Source organism: Anomalospiza imberbis, chromosome 3, assembly GCF_031753505.1.
Source record: "Anomalospiza imberbis isolate Cuckoo-Finch-1a 21T00152 chromosome 3, ASM3175350v1, whole genome shotgun sequence".
Lineage (NCBI taxonomy): Eukaryota > Metazoa > Chordata > Aves > Passeriformes > Viduidae > Anomalospiza > Anomalospiza imberbis.
Genome location: NC_089683.1, coordinates 3,663,265 through 3,685,712, shown reverse-complemented (window position 1 = coordinate 3,685,712; position 22,448 = coordinate 3,663,265). Strand labels below are relative to the sequence as shown.

The 22,448-nt window shown below is 49.2% G+C and overlaps 1 protein-coding gene and 1 long non-coding RNA gene across 2 annotated transcripts; one reads left to right on the top strand and one right to left on the bottom strand.

Moving 5' to 3' along the window:
• Positions 1-1,597: 1,597 nt before the first annotated feature.
• Positions 1,598-18,839, bottom strand: MTMR9 (myotubularin related protein 9). The gene is made up of 10 exons (XM_068183170.1): positions 18,640-18,839; positions 17,009-17,117; positions 16,564-16,689; positions 11,539-11,712; positions 9,708-9,925; positions 8,636-8,797; positions 6,732-6,873; positions 5,398-5,618; positions 3,819-3,970; positions 1,598-3,380 (listed from the first exon to the last, which is right to left on the bottom strand). Exons 1-10 carry the CDS (start codon positions 18,822-18,824, stop codon positions 3,214-3,216), a joined length of 1,656 nt encoding a protein of 551 aa, XP_068039271.1. The 5' UTR covers positions 18,825-18,839; the 3' UTR covers positions 1,598-3,213.
• On the top strand, positions 3,843-6,857 carry LOC137470135 (uncharacterized). Its single transcript, XR_010996904.1, has 2 exons — positions 3,843-4,213; positions 4,855-6,857. It is a non-coding gene; the product is annotated as an uncharacterized lncRNA (long non-coding RNA).
• Positions 18,840-22,448: the final 3,609 nt, after the last annotated feature.

Genomic DNA, 22,448 nt, shown 5'->3' with positions numbered 1-22,448 from the left:
GCGCAGCTGTGACCAAACACAGGCAGTGCTGGGAGAAACCTCACCCCTCACACAACCACAGCACTGCCCAAGGCTTTAGCAAAGCACACATGAGACACCAAAATGCTGTACAGTGCAATTTTAAATTAGATCCTATGCAACAGGGACAATAGTGCACATCAAAACCAGCGCCACATTCAAGACTTAATCGATACAATCAAGATATTGAAGGTACGTATTTCATATTTCCCTTATGAAAACGGTGCAAGTTAGTTCCTTTTCCCTTCTTTTTTTTTTTTTTTTTTGGTAAATGGCAGAGTGTCATCGTGGATTGCCCCCAAAATCTGGAGATGGGACTTTCCACGTCCAGCTTGTTACACAAAGAGTGCGTGCAAAAGAGCAGGAGCGCGGTGACAGCGAGGGCGTAAGGCAGTGGCACAGGGAGGAGCCAGAGCTGGGCACTGCCCTGGCTCAGGAAGACACAGGGAATCTGCAAACTGGGTGTCACGGGGCAGGGATCCCCCTCTGAGGGAACAAACCCATCAGTCATACTAAAAATGTGATTTAATAGGTGAGGCAAGCAGCAAAGCAGAGAATGGAAGTGATCTGCTGTGAATTTGGAGCCTGGGAGGCACTGGAATGGAAAAGTTCAAAGGGAATGTGGCAGCAGCGTGGCAGGACAGCTCTGGGAAGTGTCCTGTCCCAGGAGAGCTCACACCACCACATATCTTGCCCCCACTGCATCTCCTGCTGGCCCTCCCAGGCCTGTGCCACAGAGCCTGTGCAGGGACAAGGTGCTGCAGGGCCCAGGAACTGTGGAATAACCTGCAGGGGCTGCTCAGGAGGACACCAGCACTGCCACAAGGATTCATTCCCAGGATCCACGTTCCCAAGGCACACACGGTGCTTGGGTGTGCATTCAACACAAGTGGAGGCTGAAATTGATGCCAGCTCAGAGGGAATGTGCTGCCTTTTGTTGGCTGTCACAGCTGGTTTCCCAATTTCCTCGGATGCCTGCAGTTTGCAGGAGAGGCTGGAGCAGCCAGGCAATTAGATCCAAAAAAACTCTCTCTGCTTCTCTATTATTTAGCTCAATCTATAATTACTGTGTTAGGGAATTGCATAACCTTTAGGAGTGTTTTATGTATAGTCTATTACAGGGAAAATAGTGCCTTCTGAATCCTTCCCATCTGGCTGGGGATAATGGATTTCAGATGGAGTAATTCTGAATGGGGTTGGGAAACACCACCCAGGCAGGTGCAGATCCCAAAGACATAATTTCAACGGGTGTACAATCATTTTAAGAGCTTATATGAGCAACATACACAGAGGAATCTTCAGATTTGGAGGAGGTAAGAGCACAGTTCTGCCTCCCCGTCATGCAGAACAGATCGCCAGCCACCCTGAGCAGCATTCCCTGTGTCAGACTGGATCTAGGGAACAAAGCTCCAAACCTAAAAAGAAACGGGCATTGCAAGCAGGGGGAATCACTCTCCTTCCTTAAGTAAGCAATGTTTTAAAAGGGATTGTGTTATTTTTTAAGCCAGAGGACTTCAGGGCTAAGTTTAGCTTAGGCAAGAAAAAAGTAATTAAGGAAATAAGGACTGAACAAAAGGTATTAAGGTAGCACTTGACCATTATCACATAGTTTTATATAATTTTCTTGGTTATAGAATTTTCTTAGACTGTATTTAGTGGCTACATGATTTCTGCAGGTTCCTGCCCAGCTACTTCTACAACTACAGATCCTGCATTTTCACACATATCTATGTGAAGTGGCTTTTAAATAAAGGCAGCTTCACTCCATAAACTTGGAAACTCAGCAGTTTCCAGAGGCATCCCACCACTGACCTACTGCAGCTCCGTTCATTCCAGCAGAACCAGGCTAACAGGAAGTTCTTTTCTGGATAATCCCAGCCACATGTGCTGCTGTTAATTCAACTTTTCCCAGTCCTGTGGAGTTACCCATGGAATCAAGCTGAAAAAAATGCCTCGGAGTAATTCAGACATATCCCTACCTGTCTTTTTAAAGGAGGAAAAAAAAATCACAAGAGAGAACTCTGATTTTATAAAAAGCAGATTGAAGCCACAGAAACAGAAAGAGCAGCTACAAATTACAAAGTTAAATGGGAAAGAGCTTATCCCTAAAGTCTTTAAGCAGTTTTAGCAGCTAAAAACCATCTAAACTCTTAGTATTTGTTTGTAGTGTGATGGCCCCTTCATCTACAGCAGATCTGTGAGGTCACCTGAACTTCCAGCTTCTGCTTTTGAGGTTTCAAAAGATGGGCATAAGAGCACGAGAAGGAAAAGCACATCAGGTGCAAGAGAAATGTTTTGTTGAGTTGTAAATGAAGTGTTGCTCTTGCACCCTGGCAATGCTGTGAACCTGGCCAGGTGTCCAAACCCAGCCAGGCAGGTTGGAATTTCCAAGAAGGCAGCTTGGCTCTGGTTTAAAGGACAGCTCTGAGCCCTGTTCTGCAAGTGGACACCCCCACCAACTACTAAACCTTTTTGTTTTCCAAGTAGAATAAAAAAAGTTTGTTCTTCCTTAGGAGATCATTGTCCAAGAGGGACAATTCCACCTGAAGGTCATGGCTTAAACATTAGCAGCAGAATCCCTCCTTCAATTCTGTATTGCACTGAAACGTCTTGCTCTGGTTTGGTATTTAACTTCCTGCTCCCGAGCCAATGCTGAACACAAAAACCCAAGTGTGAGATGTGAAGGCTACTGAGAGTATTGTGTAGACTGGCAGAACCTGTAATTTGATTTTAACAATTTCTACATTTCCTAGGAAATTAAAGAACTAAGCTGCCTTACTTACTCTTGGAGAGAAAAGGTGCTTCCAGACAAAATGCCTTTACCTATCTATATAGAACTCTGTATTTCAATCCTGTGAGTGTTCAACAAAACCAGAAAAAGTCCAAAATAAATTGGAGACATCCTGTCTCTTGGCCCATCCTGGTCATCCAACACAATTGGAGGTAAAGAGTTCCAGCTTCTGCTGACACTGTACCCAATTCTGAGACAGAACAGCTGCCAAGAGGGGACATTGTGCCCAGCTGTGTCTTCTGTAAACAAAACAAAAACCCCTCCCCAGGAAGCAGGGAGGTTCATGGAGTGAGGGGTTCAGCAGTGGGAGGGTCAGCTGTACCCGAGGGCTCAGCAGAACATGCACTTTCCACGTTTCTTCCTCGATGTAAAGGGGAAAGCAAAGGCCTGAGGCAAAGCCCAGCTCAGGGCCCCTCCTCCTGCACCTCCCCATCAGTCTCCATCTCCGCCAGCTGCCGCCTCAGCGCGTTCACCTTGGCCTGCAGCTCCTTGTTGTACTTGATAATGTTGATTCTTTCTTCTTCAGCTTCCTCCAGGAATCTGGAAGGCCTGTTCCACCGCAGGAAGACACCTGGAAGCCCAGAGACATCCAGGTCACAAGGGGTTCTTGAAACAAGGGGGAATTCATGAAGGTTGCTCACATTCCAGCAGCTCTCGGGTAAGGTACACACAGTTCACATTTTCTTCCCCTTCCCTTGCCCCCTAAATGGCTTCCCCCCTCCTCTCCAAGCTCACCATCCTATTAAACAAGGTTAATAAAAGAAAAATGAAGGGGGTTCATTCCTTTTCTTCCTCCTACACTCATCAGACCACTCCATTTTCAGTCTCCACCCTCCCATGACAGCCTGCTTGTATCATGAACTCTTCAGCACCCACGGGATGGGGAAAGTTTCTGCAGCAGGAAACCCACTGCACATGGATTCTCCAGAATGATCAGCAATGAAGTCTGACAAAAAAAAAAATCACAAAAGAGATATTGCCTGTAACAGGGAAAGCAAACCTGGCTCACCTTCCCAGAGCTGCAGGCTCTGTGGGGCCACGGAGGGCCAGATGACAAGGCTGTTGGCCTCATAAAGAGGGTTCTGGAACCTGCTCAGCTCTTCAGGCCTGTTCACCCAGGACCAGAGGGACATGGTCTTCTGAGGCAGCTTCAGTTTAGCCCTAAGAAACCCACAGAAACAAATCAGTTTGATAGACTTGGATCTCTAAGGCTCTTGTTAGAACCACACAGACAAGGCCACAAGTTTTTCCATGTGCTACTCCCCCAGATAATTCAAATTAATCCCCTCACCATCGTGGCACAGGGTGTAAAAGTAATGCAATTTACTCAGCATGGCTGATTACAAATAGTTTTGAATAAAAGATGGGGAAATAATACTTGTAAGATGGCTGTCTGCTGTCCAGGTGAAGAATCAGTCACCTCCCCAATGTGGTTTGGGTGCCACGTTTGGAAAGGGATCAGGCTCCTGTGTTAAGGCAGAGCTGGAAAGTGGGGCAGGGCTGCATCAGATGGAAACAGAATTCCTGAGCACATAAAAGCAGTCTCACTGCTGGAATGGGCACGTCTGACAGGTCCCTCTGGTGGCAGGAAGGAACACAGAGCAAGCAGTGCTGTTTTCCTGGGTAATCCCACCTCCAGCAGTTACAGGGATCCCTATGCCTCAGATTCCAGCAAATCTCATTCTGCCTGCACTGGCAAATTGGACTGCCAGGCAGGCAGGAGATTCACCACTCCTGTGAATGCTTCAGACAGCACAAGCTTCACATCAGACTTCAACCCCTGCCTGTGCTCCCAGGCTGACGTGCTCAGATGTGACAGGCAGGTTATTACACATAACATTCAATACTCCTCCAAATTTCAGTTCATTGGTTTCAAGTCTAACTTGGTTTTGCAGATGAATGGTTCAGCAGCCCTGCAGAAGGCAGCAGAGTCTCTTCTAAGCCCAGATTACTTTAAGGATAGAGAGGTTTACAGGAAGCTTTAAATTGCCTTCCTTCTCTGGAGGATCACTTCTGTTTTTCCCTTCCTCTCCAGTGGCCTTCAGTGCAGCAGAAGACCCTCAGCCATGGCTTTACTGGAGCCAGGAGTCCCGAGGGCAGAACTGCCAAGATCCAAACAGGAATCCAAACCTGGCAGCTGTGGGCAGCTCCAGTCCTTCACCCTGTTTCTACTCCCGGGGAGGGGTCTCAGGACCACCAGGCTACAGAGTCACGTTCCTCCCTCACAGGTGAGGAACAGAATTGTCAGCTGTGGCCTTTGCCTGCCTCAGCCTCCTCCTCCAGGCCTGCATGGACAAGTCTGCTTCCCACAGCTGTGACTCACACCAAACTCCAGCTGGTTATTCTTTCATGGAAGAGTTTCTGTGTGAGAAACTAAATAAACTGATGATGGGTGGAGATTTTTGGCCAGGTTGGATGGGGTTTGGAACAACCTGGGATAGTGGAAGCTGTCCCTGCCCACAGCAGGGGGGTGGAACGACATCTTCTTTAATGTTTCTTCCAACCCAAACTATTCCATGATTCTGGGACCTTCTTTTAGTCAAATTCAGCTGACAGTTAAAGGATTCAAGTCAAGCATCCTTACCAACCTTTCGCTTTCGTTGTTTCCCAGGAAAGTCCCGAACTGGGAAGCGTAGGCATGTTCGAACAGCATGATGAGGAAGTGCTCGTTGAACTCGAAGGAGCAGGGGAACTGCCGATGGATTTGCCACACACATTCCAAAAAGAGCAGGAACACCGGGGCCTCCCACTTCTGTTTGCTGTTGGAATAGGCTGACTGGGCACAGCGCTGCTGGAAAGGGTGGCCAGCCTGGAGGGAATCAGGGACAGCATCACACACCAAGGGATGGGATGTGAGGACATGTGGAAAAAACACTTCAGAGTGAGTTCCATCCATCCAACTGCTCAGGCAGCCAGGACCAAGCTGTTAGAAACTATCATCCCTCTGCTGCTGGGGCACCTCAAATCTGGGATTCAGTTTTGGGCTCCTCCTGACAAAAAAGACACTGAGGGGCTGGAGAGTGTCCAGGGATGGGAACGAAGCTGGGGAAGGGGCTGGAGCACCAGGAGGGGCTGAGGGACCTGGGAAAGGGGCTCAACCTGGAGAAAAGGAGGCTTAGGGAGGACCTTCTGGCTCTGCACAACTCCCTGACAGCCAGGGGGGATCAGGCTCTGCTCCCAGGGAACAGGGACAGGATGAGAGGATATGGCCTCAAGCTATACCAGGGCAAGTTTAGGCTGGATATTAGGGAAAATTTCTTCAAGGAAAGGGTTGTTCAGCCCTGGCACAGCTGCCCAGGGAAATCCTGGAGTCCTCATCCCTGGAGGGATTAAAAAGCCATGTGGATGTGGCACTTGGGGACACGGATGAGTGGTGGCCTTGGCAATGCTGGGGGACAGCTGGACTTGACAATCTTAAAGGTATTTTACAACCTAAATGGTTCTGTGATTCTGTGACCGATTTCCCTGCCTTTCTCAGGCTGCGTTTGATCAGAGAATGTGAGCAGGAACAAGCTGGAGTGGGTGCACTGGAGGACCAGACTGCCAAGGTACAAAGAGCACAACTCAGGTTTTGTGGCTTGGTCTGAACGGTTTTCCCTAAGGAGATGGAAGAGGTGCAGGAGGCTGGAATGAGAGGAGCTTTAAGGTCCCTTCCAACCCAAACCGTTCTTGATAAGAGATGTTCACCCTGAGCACACAGAACAGGTAGTTCCCCAGAATCAAAAACCTGCCATGAGAGGCAGAGGCTCCAGGAGTGCCACGGGGAAAAATGACTCAGGTAATGATGCTGCTCTTTAGGACAAAGGACACTCACACTCAGCAGGGCTGCAACAAGGCCCAACCTGTTGGCTGCCTCTCAGGCTATTTCCCAACCCCAGTGTCTCTGGAACTGTTTGTTGTTCTGTCCAGGGGTATTTCTTACCTGCAGCCACTCCCTCACTACAAGAGCCTCGAAGCCACGAATAGTCCTGCACCTTGGATCCAGGATGATCTGTGCCAGGGAAGTGACCTGGAGTGTGGAATCAGTTCCTTCACTGCCATGAACTAACACTGAAGCACCTTCCCTGGGAAAGGAAAAGGTGGGAAGGGATAAGAGTTTGAATGAGCAGGACTCATCCCAGTGGATGCCATTACATCCCATGGACACCAGTGCTGAGGTTTTGCTGGCTCTTTACCACCACTGCAGCCCCATCCCACATGGATCTCACCTGGATACTCATCCACAGTGACCTGAGCTCTGCATCACTAAAGGCTCCGTGTCTTGCTGAGCAGTCTGGAACTCCAGATCCTTTCCCACAAGGACAGAAGGTGCACAGTGAGATCTCCCTTGTGGTTCTCACTCTTTGGGGTTAGCATCCCTTTGAGTTACAGCTTGGAAGTGCAACTCATCCCATTCCACCCCCTGCCATGGGCAGGGACACCTTCCATTACCCCAGGTTGCTCCAAGCCCCATCCAACCTGGCCTTGGACACTTCCAGGGATCCAGGGGCAGCCACAGCTGCTCTGGAAAACTTCTGCCAGGGCCTCCCCACTGCTATAATACAGAGTTTCTCCCTAGTATTTAATCTAAACCTTCCTTCCCTACCTAATCTTCACCTTTCTCTACACTGATTTTCTAACATTATTTTCCCCTTTTATCTTTCAGCCCTTTTAAGATGTTGGAAGATCTGTCCCAGCCATTCCCTCTGCATGGAAAATACAACAGAACTCTCCTTGTCAGCCCAGCTCTGACCTCCAGGCTCTGAGTGAGGCAGGTCAGGCACCTGGAACTGACCTGCCGTGGCTCCACATGGTAAACACAAAAAGCAAAGCTGAGGTTAAAATTATGAAATCAGCCACTGTCCCAACAAGCCAGAAGGGTTTCATCACTGATCTTTCCCATTACACGCTTGCAGGAAAGAATTTCAGATAAAACTATTGATCCAGAGCAATCCTTTTCTGGCACAGCCAGTAATGAAACCAGCACAGTCAGAGCTTTTAAAAAGCACAGAGCTCCCATTTTAATGCAGCAGTGAGTGCTTGTTTCACCACTGAGCCTGCATTTCAGCTGCTTGTGTGCCTGCAGAACACATTCCCTAGCTCCTATGAAAAGCCAGGCTTTCCCTAAATTTTGGGACGGGCTTTTCCCACCCAGAGCCACAGATAAAACCTATTTAGATTCCTGAATCTGGCCTTACAAACCCTTGCAGCTGACAGCAAGCATTGGCTCTGCAGCTGGAGGTGTGAGTATGAGTCAGCTGAGTCAGCAGCATTTGTGAAAGAAATGTCAGGTTAAAAGAGGTCACAAGCACTTAGAAGGGATGAGCAGGATTGCCTGGACAGGGCTGTGGGGATAAAAATATAAGAGGGAAAAAGCACTGGACCAATTCCTAGGGAAAACAAGGAGATGACATTGTTTTAACCTCTGGAAATGAGGTGTAGTATTGGAAATTTGCAGATGAAAAGAAAAAAAAGATTTCCTAAAGAAAGAAAAAGACATCTGTGTCCCCTTTTCCATGGAGATTCATTTTTTCCATGGATCCATTTTAACCCAATCCTTCAATAAAACTCTCTAAATTATCTTGGCTGCAACAGACACAGGAATATACCTTAAACACATGATCCAAAACCTTTCCTTAGCCCAGATTTCCTCCCTCCTCCTGATTTACAAACATTGACCAAAACCATCTTATTGGAGGAACATTACTCCACCATGAGAAAACAGAATCCTCCATGGGTACAAGTGAGCCAGACCACAGTGGGCAGTTATTGATACTGCCAGAGGTATTTAATGAGCAATCAGTAGCCAGTGAATGAGCAGCCCAAGACTTTCTGCAGGAGATTTACCTGTCAATGCACTGAGCAGCCAGACAAGCTGCAGTCAGCAGCTCCTTGATGTGAGTGAGCCAGTTGGAAGCTTCCAGTTTACTGAGCCAGCGGTCCATGTTGTGTGACTGGTCATTGCAAGCCTCCACCAGCTTGATGAAGCTCTCCTGCAGGATATTAAACCTTTGGGAAAAGGAAAACATTGTTGAAAGCACAAGCAGTAATATAGGAATGAGGACATGGATTATTTAGTGTTTGTATATTGTGTTTATTCATTCCTCTCTCTCTGATGCTGTAAATAATCAGCAACAAATGTAAGTTCACATAAAATCTTTAGAAGCAAAACCAAACACTTCAAGTATTTGCAAGGAAATTCCTTATTTAACTGCTCAAGAGCTGGCCTGCAGCTCCAGTAACATTACTGCATGTCTGTGTAGAAGGATTCCCCAAAATTAAGGCTTTAAGAGAAGTTGAACAACACCAGACTAAAAGTCTGTTTATTTAGCAACTTGTCTCCAAATGACTGAACAACATTAGATGTCCAGAGAAAAGCACTGGATCACAGAATCATGGAATGGTTTGGGCTGGGAGGAAACTTAAAGCTCATCTCATTCCAACCCCCCACCATGGGCAGGGACACCTTCCACTACCCCAGGTTGCTCCAAGCTCTGTCCAACCTGGCCTTGGACACTTCCAGGGATGGGGCAGCCATGGCTTTTCTGGACAAATCCTCTGGATAAGAGGAGTGTGACAGCCACAAAACAAACCCTTCCCTGCAGAAGTTTTCTGGTAAGGTCCTTGCTCCTTCCTGTGCAAAGGAGAACACAGGAAGGCTGAAGTGTGGTTGAAGATGGTCAGGAGAAGAAACAGCACAGGGAGATGCCTGATGGCTGAAACCTGCAGCACGTTGCTCAGAACAAGGAACCAAACCAAAAATCCCCTTATCATCCTGGTTTTGCCACAGAAGGAACAGGACCCTCTTTCCAGGAACCAGGATACACAACTTTCCTACAGGACCAAATACTTTGTGGAGGTATCACTGCTCTGACGACCTCATGCAGCCAAGCTCAGGGGAGAGCCTGATTTCACCCACCTCTCGATGTATTTGTGAATCCTCCTCCACTGGGGGTAGTGGACTTCTTGCTCAAAGCCCCCGCCCTTGGCCCTGGCCTGCTGGGCAACAGTCAAAGGCCGGGTGTCGATGACGAAGCCGCGGCGGCCAGAGCGCAGCGTGGCGTTGATCAGCTTTTCGTCCTCCTTGCAGCGCCGCCCGTTGGTGCCTGTCAGGGGCTGGCTGCTCCTCATCATCGCCTGGGGAGACACAAAACCACGGATGAGGCACTGGAAGTGCAGAGAATTCTGACTGAAAGGCATCAAGCACTTGAGCTCCAAGCCTTGCTCTGAAACCTTCAGCTGTTTCAAGTTCGGTCCCTCTCAAGGATTGAACGTACTAAAAACTGAACTAGAAATCTTTGAATCCAGCACTCATTTGGCAAATTTTAAATGCCAGGCATCATCTTAGAGGCTGTATCCCTTCAGTTATGCCTCAAGTACCATCTTTGTGAACTACTGAGCTGCCTTCCTACTGATGGTTCCTTTACAAACCCTGGCAGTGCTATAAATCCCTGGAAGTGTTCAAGGGTTGGATGGGGCTCTGAGCAGTCTGACCTGGTGAGAGGCATCCTGCCCATGGCAGGGGGTTGGAACTACATGGCCCCTAAGGATCCTTCCAACCAAAACCATCCTATGATTCTATGAAAGCAACTTTTTCAGGATTGTCATTTTCAAGGTCTAATCCCAACTCTGTTCTTAAAACACTCAAATTGCTCATGTGTTAAAAGTGACATTTTTATCCCATGGATGGACTGATAAACCTCAAGTCCACAGACTGCTGAGCTGAGATTTCTCTTGAGTAAATGCCTTTCAATTCAGAAGCACCACAGCAGCTCAAATCATAATGAAAATGTGAGGGCAGCCAGTCAGCAACCCCAGGTACAGCTGAGAACTCAGAGCCAGGTTGGGCAATGAGAGTGACAGCATTACTGTCACAACAGCAACACTCTGAGCCAAATACTTCTCACATGAAACATGCACAGCTTAGAGAGATAACTGAGCAAAAATGTTCCTTCAATGGTTTTCGATTGAGCTGAGAAAAAGCAAAAAGCATAACTGATGTGGAGTAGATGGTTGGCTGCTTTCAAAGCAAAGAAAATCCCAAGGTACTTCTGCGTCTGTCTGACCAGACAGCTTCAAATTGAAGGCTTACAAATCTTGGCCACAGGAGGTGAGAAGGCATTAGAGCATTTGAGGAGACTGTATCAAGTTGAAAAACTGCAGGTTGGACATCCCAGTACCCTCAAAACTGGTTACATCAGCAAGAGACACAATTACCCAACACTTTCGTGCAGTGCATTTCTTAATTACAATCTATCAGTCACTCCATTGGATTCTGGCTTGTTAAAGCCTGTGCAAGACCAAGACTTTGCTACTCCTAAACCGAGTTACCCTGCCAGGCTCAGAGAACAGATTGTTCTGATCCTCCTTGCACAGTCACACAGCAGAAGCAGCGTTGGCTCTGCTGTCACCACAGCTGTGACAAGGGCCCACCGCTCACAGACAGGACAATGTGGCTCCTGCAATTCTTTCCATGAAAACTCTTGGCAGACACAGCCAGCCAGGGTGCCAGCAGTGGCTTTACAAGGCTCATCTTGTTCTTACTGCTGTAAGTGAGCTCCTGCCCTGCACATTCCCAGCCAAGCAGATTAATGGCTATTTCCAGGATGGAGATTACTCATTCCATCACTCAGAACCATCTTCCCTCAGGAAGCCAGAAAATAAACCAGGAGCTCTGTTAATTGCAGAGCATGAAACCAAGAGATTCCCACACTTCCTTCAGGCACAAGCACCCCTCAAACCCAGCTCACCATCCCATTTTTCTTGTGGTAGTAGCTCAGCACCGGGAAGCGGCCGCCGTGGCGGAACAGGGCAACTTTGCGGAGCGCCTCATCATCGATGGATTTGGGGACGATGACAACTGGGGGGTAGGAGGGACACACAGAGAATTCCTTGTTCACACAGCTCAGACGCCATTCATTGGTCTGAAAAACACCAGAACACAGCTTTGGATCAGAAAAGACATTATACGGGAGAGGTAACAGGGAAGAAAGACTTCCATGCACAGGATAAAGCACACACACAGAGTCGTATTTGTGATCTGTTCCATTTGCACCACAAATTGTCCTTTAAGTAACCATTTACAGGGCTATTGACCCATTAATTTTTCCAGCACATCCCTTGGTCCTCCGTGCAATCACCTCCTTGCTGCAGCTCCCAGAAGCTCATTCCCCAGAGTGCAGATAAAGCTCAGAAGCAATGGAAGAACGAGCAGATGCCTCTGGGTCTTGACCAACAGTTCCCCCTTTGGTTTATCCACATCCTCAAACAGCACAAAATAAACCGACGTGTGCAGAAATGGGTGACTGTGGCTTTAAATTGTTTCACAGGCACAGAAGACAGCAAGGGGAGATCCCACAGAGAAATGTATTCCCAAAACAAGAGGGGGAAAAAGTTCATTTAGATACAGGGAATATGGGCCCAACTCTCCATCTGTGCTGAAAGAAGAGCTCACAAGACAAAGGTGGCCAAGAAAGGCAAGAATTTCCACCCACTCCAGATGTTGAAGCTGCTTTAAAGTAAATATTTCAATTTAAATATCTCCAGCTTGGTTCTTTTTCATGGGCTCAGCTACAGTTTTTCCTCCTAAAGCACCTTCTGGAAGGGGTTCAGCAGCCAAGAACTGAGGGCTCATCAGGAGCTCTGTGATGTAACTGCTCCAGCCAAAGCCCTGGGAAAGAAGTGCTGCATGTGGCACCTCACAGGCACTTGGCATGGGAATTCCAGCTACCTGATACCCAGGGTCACCCCGAGGTCTTGGCTCCAGCTCAGGGAAAAAGGTCAATGAGGAGCTTCTGCAGCAGGGAGAGACCTCAGAGATCCATCAAACCTCTGCTCATCTGAGTTCAAGGAAAGTTTGAGGCAGACAAAAAGGCAGAGGGATAAGGCAGCAGGACAAAGTGAGAGAAGAGCACAACAGCTAAATTAGGCTGCGACAAAACACACAAAATCCACATCAATTCAGGTCTGCTGTCTTAACATGAGTTAATTGGACATCTCTGATCAGAATTCCTTTCTTCCAGATCCTTACTACCCCTTGTCACACACGTCCTGATTGCTACCTGCTTATAAAAATCCACCTGACTGGCTCACTGGTCCAGTGGAAAATTGGGATCAATTTAGGAATGTCTTCTGGCAATGAAGCCTTTCCATCAGCTGAACAAGCTGATCTGACTCACAACACTATTTCAGCAGAAGCACCTCCAAGGCATGGGATGTGTGGCTTAGGAGACAGGAGAATTGTCCTTTTTGGTGGCACCCTAAAAAATATGCTGAGAAAAAATAAATATCAGCATTAGAGCAGTAATTGCTGCCTGTTTGCAGCAGCCCAGCTGGACAGTTTTGCACCATCCCTGCTATAACCTTATTTCATTATTCATTAGCCTCAAAACAGCTCCTCTGAACAGCTCCATTTTATAAAAAGCAGAGCTTCTCCCAGATGCAAAGTCAAATTGCCTCTGGCCATTGTGTTATGAGCAGAGATGAAAACTTCTGGGACACAAAAGGATGTGGCTGGTCACAGCTCCAGCTTTTAATGCAACAGCAATGGGATTTTAACAGGGGTTTTGGGGTGTCTATTGCATATGCAGTTTGATTACCATGAAAAAATATGCATGGATCTGGAATACCAAACTGGTAAAAACCTCACCACGACACAGGATGTGGTGAAGGCAAAACCAGAACTCTGGGGAATGTGTGGGAGACTGGCTGTCCCTGGCACCACCAGTATGGAAAGGAATGGAGGAGCAGCACCTGATTTATCCCCCACTCTGGTAATTTAACCCTGCTCTCCCCCCCATTTACAGCAGAGATCCCGTTATGTCAGCCCGGTGTAATTTCCACTACAAGGAGGAGGAGCCTGGCAGCACTTGGCACCATTTGTCTTCCCTCCAACAGCTCTTGCTGCAGAGATCCCATTAACCTCTGCACTGCCAGCTCCAGACTGACCAAATCAACTCCTTTAGCTTTGGCCTGGCTGGAATTTGGAAGCAAAAAGGGCCATCAGTTACTGGAAGAGTGAGGCAGCAGCAGAGGAAGCAGAAGGACTGCAGGGAAAGGGATGAAGAGAGACCTCACTTTCAACCAGGTAATTGTGCTGTGTGAAACTCAGGGAGTGCAAAGAGGACCCTTAATTCTCCCAGAAAGACTTTTAGGAATCAAGAAAAGTTAAGGATAAAAGCAGCGAAGGGATGAGGGCTGAGCAGAAAGAAGAGAGAATTCCAGAGAAAAAAGAAAGCAGTGATTTTTAAACCCAGTGCGGGATCAACTCCTGGATTTCTACTTTTCTTGTCCTAATTCTTGTTAATACAGACATTGATTTCCAAATGTCCAAGCTACCATTCCTCTTAAAACTTAAAATTGCCAGGAGAGGTCATTTTCCACAAAACATTGGGAAACAAGTCAAGCTCTACCAAAAGGCCTTAAAAAAAAGTCGAGAACTCAGCATGGATCTTGGGAGATCCTGTGAAGCAGCAAAGCCAGAGGCCATTCCCAAGGGACAAACCCTGCTGGGATCAGACTGTGCATGGACAAGGTGCAGAACAGATGTAAGGATTAATGCTTGTCTGAAAAGACCAAAATTACCTTTAACCTGAGCCCAAACCCAGAAATTTCTGATTTCTAAAAGGAGCTCTGACATGAAGATGAAGCACAACTGAGTTGTTCAGAACCGTGAGATCTTTCCTGCTAGAAAGGGAAAGAAAATAGAGAAAAAAGGGAAGTGAAAAAGAAAGAACAGAGAGAAAAAGACAGGGAAAGAAAGAAAAATAGTGGGAAAAAAAATAGAGAAAAAGGAGGGAAAGTTAAAAAAAAAAAGAGAAAAAGGGGGAAAGAAAAAAGAGGGAAGGGGTACTGAAAAAGGACAAAGGAGGGCAAGAAGAGAGGAAAGAAAAAGTAAGAAAAGGGGGAAAGAAAAGAAGAATGAAGCAAGTGATTTTCTGGCAATAAAATAACTTTATGTTAATTATACTGGCAGTGTACAAACTCCTCAGGCCTCTTCACTTCATTTTAGGAAACTGAATTTCCAGAGTTAGTTTGCAGCATCCTGCAGTTCTAGAATTTGGCAGCAGAGAAACCTCTTGGCTTTCTGACTGCTCAGAGAAAATATGAACCTCTGCACACAGTCTGAATTCCATTCACCCCTCACTGTGCAGCGAAGAATACAAATTACATATTATATTATCTAAATATTTAATGTATTACCTAAGTTTTCCACAAAGTATTAACTTCTACACTGCGCTCTGCCATTAGAGAGTGTTGAAAACAACTCTCCTGTAGCAGATAAATGTGGAATTAATAAATTACTAGAGCTGTAGGGTGGGTGAAATAGTTTTTGACTTGTTATCCTGCTGGGGAAGGTACAGATCCAGATGGATGATTTAGCAGAGGCAGGAACCTTTGGAATTCTACTCATTTGACTTCTGGGAGAAAGATTTAAATCAGCCATCTCCTTGTTCCAGCCTGTCACATAAAGCAGTGTCATTACAGAACGAGAATTATTTGGTCAGTGAGACATTTATCTGTTGTTCAGGAGACGTAAATCATTGGAAGATGGCTTTTGACACCATTTTGTTCAAAATGTGAAGTTTTGGGTTAAAAGCCAAGAATTAATCAACAACTGTCAAACATGGAGATTTTAAAGGAATGAATGATTGCCCTGAAAACGTGGTGCCAAAAAGTAATGAGGTTTTTAAATGTAATTCTTACACAGAGAATATGTTCAGAAAGGCAAGAGATTGAAAAATGAAGATTTAAATCCCTGAAAAAATAAGGAAAAAAAGCACATCCATGAATCCATGTGCTGGATACGATAACAGCTGGTCTGTCTTTGGATGGCAGAGGAAGATAAGACACATGAGAGTGCTTTAATTATGAGACAAAAATAGCAAGGCCTCTGGACCCCTTTAATGTTCTTTAATTTTCTGGTGATTTCATCAACTGAATTTGGTCAAGCTGATCACATTATTCAGATGTTACTCATATACAGGAAGTGATACAGGCTGCAGACAAGCTGGGCTGCAGAGAGGAAAAAAAAATCAATGTTCTTGAATGCTGCACTAATGGATGTGGGCTCAGAAACCTGAGCTGCTGGAGCAAGAGCACAGACTGGATGTGAAACAAAGACCTGGAACACAGAGATGCAAATCCAAGGAATTATTAAAACAGCTTCCTGCACCCAGGATAGTTCCCACTCTACCAAATTCAGCATCCTAAAAGGAAATTTGAGTAAGAGAAACAACAGGCAATACCACAAGAACAATTCCAACCCAAAATAAATCAATGTGCTCAGCAGCACCTGGAAAAAGAGAACTGAAAGTTTGCTGCTTTTTGAACCTTCTGAATATATCCCCAGCATCAATTAAAGGAAAAAGTGTTTCAAACTGGGCATCTTCATTGTCATCCTCCTGAAGAGCAGTTTTTTTTTTTAACCAGTGTAATTTCAATGAAGGGTTTGACAAAGATTCATCTTATTCTATTCCAGATCAAAATTTAGAACAACAAAGCCAGGACAAAGGATTTCAATTTGTTCTTCCAATTAGAGAACCATCCCCAAAGGCCAAAAGCATTTCCTACCTTTGTGATTTCCTGAAAAAGGCCTCAAGGTGAAGGAGCAAACAAATGTCTGATGTCACAGAGGGAATATTTCAACAACACTCACTTCTCATCCAGGCTCCAAATGGATTTTTAACCATCTGGGATTTCCAGTCCAGCCACTACTGGGTGAAACAGTTCACAGAACACCCACGTGCCTGGGAAATCCCTCAAATCCCACTCACCACTGAGCTGAGGAGCTCAAACTCCTGTTCCAGCAGAAAAGAGGACCACCCATCCTCCAGGACCTCGAACATGGGCCGGTAGAAGAAGGGATACATGAGGGTGACTGAATCCAGAGTGGAAAGTGCCTGTGTGGACAAAAAAAATCATGGAATCACAAGTGGAGTTTGGAAGGAAACTTAAAGCTCATCCCATTCCACCCCTGCCATGGGCAGGGACACCTTCCACTATCCCAGGCTGCTCCAAGCCCCATCCAGCCTGGCTTTGCACACTTCCAGGGATGGGGAGTCTCTGGGAAATGCCCCACAACGCCATGTGAAATATTCCAGATTCTACTTTGCCTTTCAAAACATGAAAACCTAACCGGGGAAAAAAAAAAAAAAAAAGCTCTTAAGGCTGAGGAGAGCTCAAGACCTGCAGGTTCTCTGGCCGATGGTAGCTGCTCACCTCGATGGAGCTGGCAATGTTCAGACACTCCTCCATCCCTGGGATGTCCAGCTGGATAATCCTCAGGTCTTTGCATCGTATGACAATGGTGCCCAAGGAGCCCACGAACCTACAGCAAGACAGGAAATAAGAGTCCCATAAAAACAGGGTCCTCTGAGGCAGGAGAAGTGGCACAGCTCTTCCCACGAGGCAGATCTCCATGAATGGCAAATTGTCTGCAGGGGCACCTTTCAAGAAAATAAAGAAACAAACACAACTCGTTATTTGCTATTTGCAAGTTTGGTTTTATTTTCATTTATTCCATCCTTTTGCTGTGGCAGGGAGTGAAGGTATTACATGACAAATATCACACTGCTGGGAGGGTGGGGAGGCCCTGGCACAGGGTGCCCAGAGAAGCTGTGGCTGCCCCTGGATCCCTGGCAGTGCCCAAGGTCAGGTTGAAGACTGAGCATGGGAAGAAATTCCCTGAGGTTTCCACCCCTCTGCTCCTTTCCTCTCTCAGAAACACACAGGGAAATCAGCAACAAACTTCATCAGTAACAAATTTCATCAGCACCCAGAAACTCCCCCATCCCAGACTCTGTGCTTTTTTTAATCACTGCTGCCTGATTTCTCCAGCCTTGCTGGCAGAAAGGAACTCTGTTCTGCCAGACTTCCTTAAAAGCTTTTACAAACAGGGGAAGGATTTTGTAATCAATATAAAAATAAAGCATTATCATCAAGCTGGAAAAAGGGCCAAGGTGAAGGAGCAGAAGACAATGACCAGGTGAGATGGGGCAGACACTCCATGAGGGGCAATGGTGCAGGTAAAGCAGAAATGAGGGGGAAAAGAGAAATCTCTGAATTCTCTGCAGCTAAAAGGGGATGGGCAAGAAAAAAGATGGAGCTCTGCAGCTACAGCTCAGCTGTAGCACAAAAAGCACACTGCCAAAGGGTTATTGATTCCCATGAGCAGCTGGAAAAGTGAGGGATGATGCTGTTGAGCAGCAGGGGAAGATCTGGGGCTGAGCAAGTCCAGAGCCCAATTCTGCCACCAGTTTTGGAGGGTGACACAAGGCAAGTCCCATCAGCAGGGCTCTGGCATCCCTCTCCGTGCACAGTGGGGAAGCTGCATTGTTTATAAAGTGCTTCAAGGGTGGATGAATCCACTGAGCAATGAACACAGAGCAAAAAGAGTTAAACACAAAAATTCTGACTCTCTACAGGACCAAAAAATAACAACCTTTGAGATGCAACATCAAACATGAATGTCCAAACAGAGGGGAACCCCGCCCCGGGCCCTGAGAGAATCACTGAGGCTGGAAAAGGACCATCGAGTCCAAGCTGTGACTGACCCCACCTTGTCACCAGCCCAGAGCACTGAGTGCCACCTGCAGCCATTCCTCAGACACCTCCAGGGATGGGGACTCCAAACCTCCCCGGGCCTTCCAAGGGTTTCATCTCCCTTTTTTTGTGCAGAAATTCCTCCTGATGCCCAACCTGAACGTCCCCTGGCACAGCCAAAGGCGATGTCTGTGCCCAGAGCATCCTTCCTGCTCGCCACACCGGGATTTGGGACAGCTGAGGGGCCAGCCGGCCTTTCCAACCGCTTCCCCTTCGGGGAGGGCGGGCAGGGAGAAGGGAAGCAGCACCTTTTCTCGATGGAGTCGATGTTGGAGTGCAGCAGCCACAGCTCCTCGGCGTTGTCCTGCCGCCGCGACGAGAAGATCAGGTGGTGGCCGGTCAGGCACAGCGTCCCCTCCACGGCCAGGTGGAACGGGCGGTGCAGCACCACGTTATCCGCTCGGGGCGTCTTGATCAGCTCGGCGAACTCCATGCTGGAGGGGAAGGCGGGGGAAACTCACCGGGAAAATTCACCGGGAAAACGGGGGGGGCCCTCGGGAACACCGGCAGGGCCGGGCCGGGCAAGCCGGGGAGGGTGTGTGCGCTGCCACCCGGGCAGGCAGGGGCATAACCCGCGGTGGCGGCGGCTCCCTGGGGACCGAGAGCGATGCGGGGAGCGGGAGAGACCCGCACAGGGCCGCCCCTTCCCCTCAGGGCCGGACCGGGGGCCTCGGGAGGGCGCCACGGAGGGGAGCGCGGGGCGGCGCGGGCAGACGCTCGGTGCTGACTCGGGGAGGGTCAGGGCGCCGGGGCAGCCGCAGGACCCCCGGGCCCCTCAAGATTCCCGGGATTCCCGGCAGCGGCCGGCGGAGCGGGATGGGCCGGAAGCGCCGCCCGGGAGCCTCCCGGGTCACGTGACGCGCACCTGGACCAATCCGCGCTCAGAAGCCTCACGGCGACAGCGAAGCGCGTAAAGGGTCCGGCGTGCGGCATGGCCCCGCCAAAAACGTTCCGCGGGAATTAATGGTAACGGGCGGGGCTCGGGGTGGGGGCGCGGCCTGTGGGAGGAGCCAATGGGTAAGGGGCGGGGCTTGGGGAGTGGGCGGGAATGGGAACGGGAACGGGAACGGGCAGGGATTGGGAATGCAGCGGGAACGGGAACGGGAACGGGAACGGGAACGGGAACGGGCAGGGATTGGGAATGCAGCGGGAACGGGAACGGGCAGGGACAGGAAATGGAGCGGGAATGAGAACGGGAACGGGCAGGGATTGGGAATGGAGCGGGAACGGGAGCGGGCAGGGATTGGGAATGGAGCGGGAATGAGAACGGGAACGGGCAGGGATTGGGAATGGAGCGGGAATGGGAACGGGCAGGGATTGGGAATGGAGCGGGAACGGGAACGGGCAGGGATTGGGAATGGAGCGGGAACGGGAACGGGCAGGGATTGGGAATGGAGCGGGAATGGGAACGGGAACGGGAACGGGAACGGGCAGGGACTGGGAATGGAGCGGGAATGGGAGCGGGCAGGGATTGGGAATGGAGCGGGAATGAGAACGGGAACGGGCAGGGACTGGGAATGGAGCGGGAATGGGAACGGGAACGGGAACGGGAATGGAAATGGAGAGAGAATGGGAACAGAGAGGGAATGGAGCGGGCAGGGGTTGGGAATGGAGCAGGAGGAAGGCAGGGATTGGGAATGGAGGAGGAACAGGCAGGGATTGGGAATGGAGCAGGAGCAGGGATTGGGAATGGAGCATGCAGGGATTGGGAAATGGAGCAGGGATTGGGAATGGAGCAGGGATTGGGAATGGAGCATGCAGGGATTGGGAATGGAGCAGGAACAGGCAGGGATTGGGAATGGAGCAGGAACGGGCAGGGATTGGGAATGGAGGAGGAGCATGCAGGGATTGGGAATGGAGCGGGAGCAGGCAGGGATGGGGAATGGAGCAGGAGCAGGCAGGGATTGGGAATGGAGCAGGAGCAGGGATTGGGAATGGAGCAGGAGCAGGGATTGGGAATGGAGCAGGAGCAGGCCGGATGGGGAATGGAGGAGGAGCATGCAGGGATTGGGAATGGAGCAGGAGCAGGCCGGATGGGGAATGGAGCAGGAGCAGGCAGGGATTGGGAATGGAGCAGAAACAGGGATTGGGAATGGAGCAGGAGCAGGCAGGGATGGGGAATGGAGGAGGAGCATGCAGGGATTGGGAATGGAGCAGGAGCAGGCAGGGATGGGGAACGGAGGGGGAGCGGGCAGGATGCCAGAGCTGCAGCCCCGGTCCGGGCTGGGAGCAGGGCTGGGGTTGGGCCCCACCGAGGCCATGGGCAGCCGCAGTCTGGGGACAAACCTGCGGGAATTGAGCACAAACACGGCCAGGTCCCTGCTGACTCCAGCCCAGCGGCGTTCCACTCCTGCAAAAACTGGGGAAAAGGCCAAAAATTCAGCCTGGCCCCACCACACATGGTGTTTTCTGAAATCCCCCTCAGGTTCTTCTCCAAAACCACTCAGCCGCGGCAGCAGAGCCCCTCCTGCATCGGGTTTGTGTTTCCATCATGGAATTATTGAGTGCTTTGGGTTGGAAAGGACCCTAAGGATCATCCAGTGTCCCCCCCTGCCATGGTCAGGGACACCTTCCACTATCCCAGGTCACTCCAAGCCCCATCCAGCCTGACCCTGGACACTTCCAGGGATCCAGGGGCAGCCACAGCTTCTCTGGGCACCCTGTGCCAGGGCCTCTGCACCCTCACAGGGAAGAATTCCTTCCCGATATCCCATCTATCCCTGTTCTCTGGCAGTGGGAAGCCATTCCCTGTGTCCTGTCCCTCCATCCCTTGTCCCAAGTCCCTCTCCAGCTCTCCTGGAGCCTCTTTAGGCCCTGGAAGCTATGACACTGCCAACATCCCACAGCCAGTGGTGAGGCTGCAGGGTCAGGGGTGCATAACCTCAATTGCTTTCCCATGGTTTATTCCTGTAAAGTTAAGCCCTGTCAGGAAGAGCTTGGGCACAGCTAAAACCCAAACCTTGCCACTAAATTTATTAGCAGAGGTGTGAGCAGGAATGTGGATCCCTGGAAGTGTCCAAGGCCAGGTTGGACAGGGCTTGGAGCAACCTGGGATAGTGGAAGGTGTCCCTGCCCATGGCAGCGGGTGGAATGGGATGATTTTAAGGTCCCTTCCAACCAAAATTATCCTGTGATTCCAAACCAAATTCAGGGCTGGTGAGGCTGAAATCCAGCAGTTACCCTGAGAATATCTGTGAAAGTGAGAAGGGCTGGCCACAAACCAGGAAGAGTGAAGTTCTAGGGAGTGGGAAAAAGATGAAGGACCCTCCAGATCTTCAGGAAAAAAAAAAAAAAATCCGGATTTTTCCTGAAGAGGGGCTCTGCTGTCTGCACTGCCCGTTGGGGTTGCTGGAAGGGAGGCTGGATCCAGGATGTGATCCAGAGCTGGAGATCCCACAGATCTCATTCACCCAGACAGGCTCCAGCTCCTCAGCCTCCACCTGCTTTATCTCTGGCGAAGAGCAAAGCCAAAGTGAGGAAATCGAGTCATCAGCCACTGCTGGGCTCCCTCTGGAGGGGACGGGTGGCTCCTGGCGCCGTCCTGCCCAGCGCTGCCTCGGGTTCAGGGCTGTCCAGCCCCTGCCCGATGGGATCAGCCTGGGTGGATGCCAGCGGGCAGGAGTGGGTGACAGCCTGTTCTGGGCAGCTGTCCCTGAGGAGGATTGCAGAGGTGTTTGGATTTGGTGACCTGAAGTTTTATCCTGGCCCCTGGTGCCGAGCTCAGCCTGGGTTTGTCCGGTTTGCTGCCGGCGTGCCTCGTTAATGCTGGCGTTTTTGGTGATTCCAGTGACTGGAAATGACCTAAAAGTCTAATTAATGTCATTTTAATCTTGTAGATAGATGCAAAGATTCATAATAAGGACAATTAATTCTCCTCTTGTGTGGGTCTGCCGTGATGCACATCATCAGAGAGAAGAGGGGTCTCTGGCTTGACAGTTTGAGGTGGAAGAGGCCTTAAAACTCATCCAGTGTCACCCCTGCCACGGGCAGGGACACCTTCCACTGTCCCAGGCTGCTCCAAGCCCCGTCCAACCTGGCCTTGGACACTTCCAGGGAT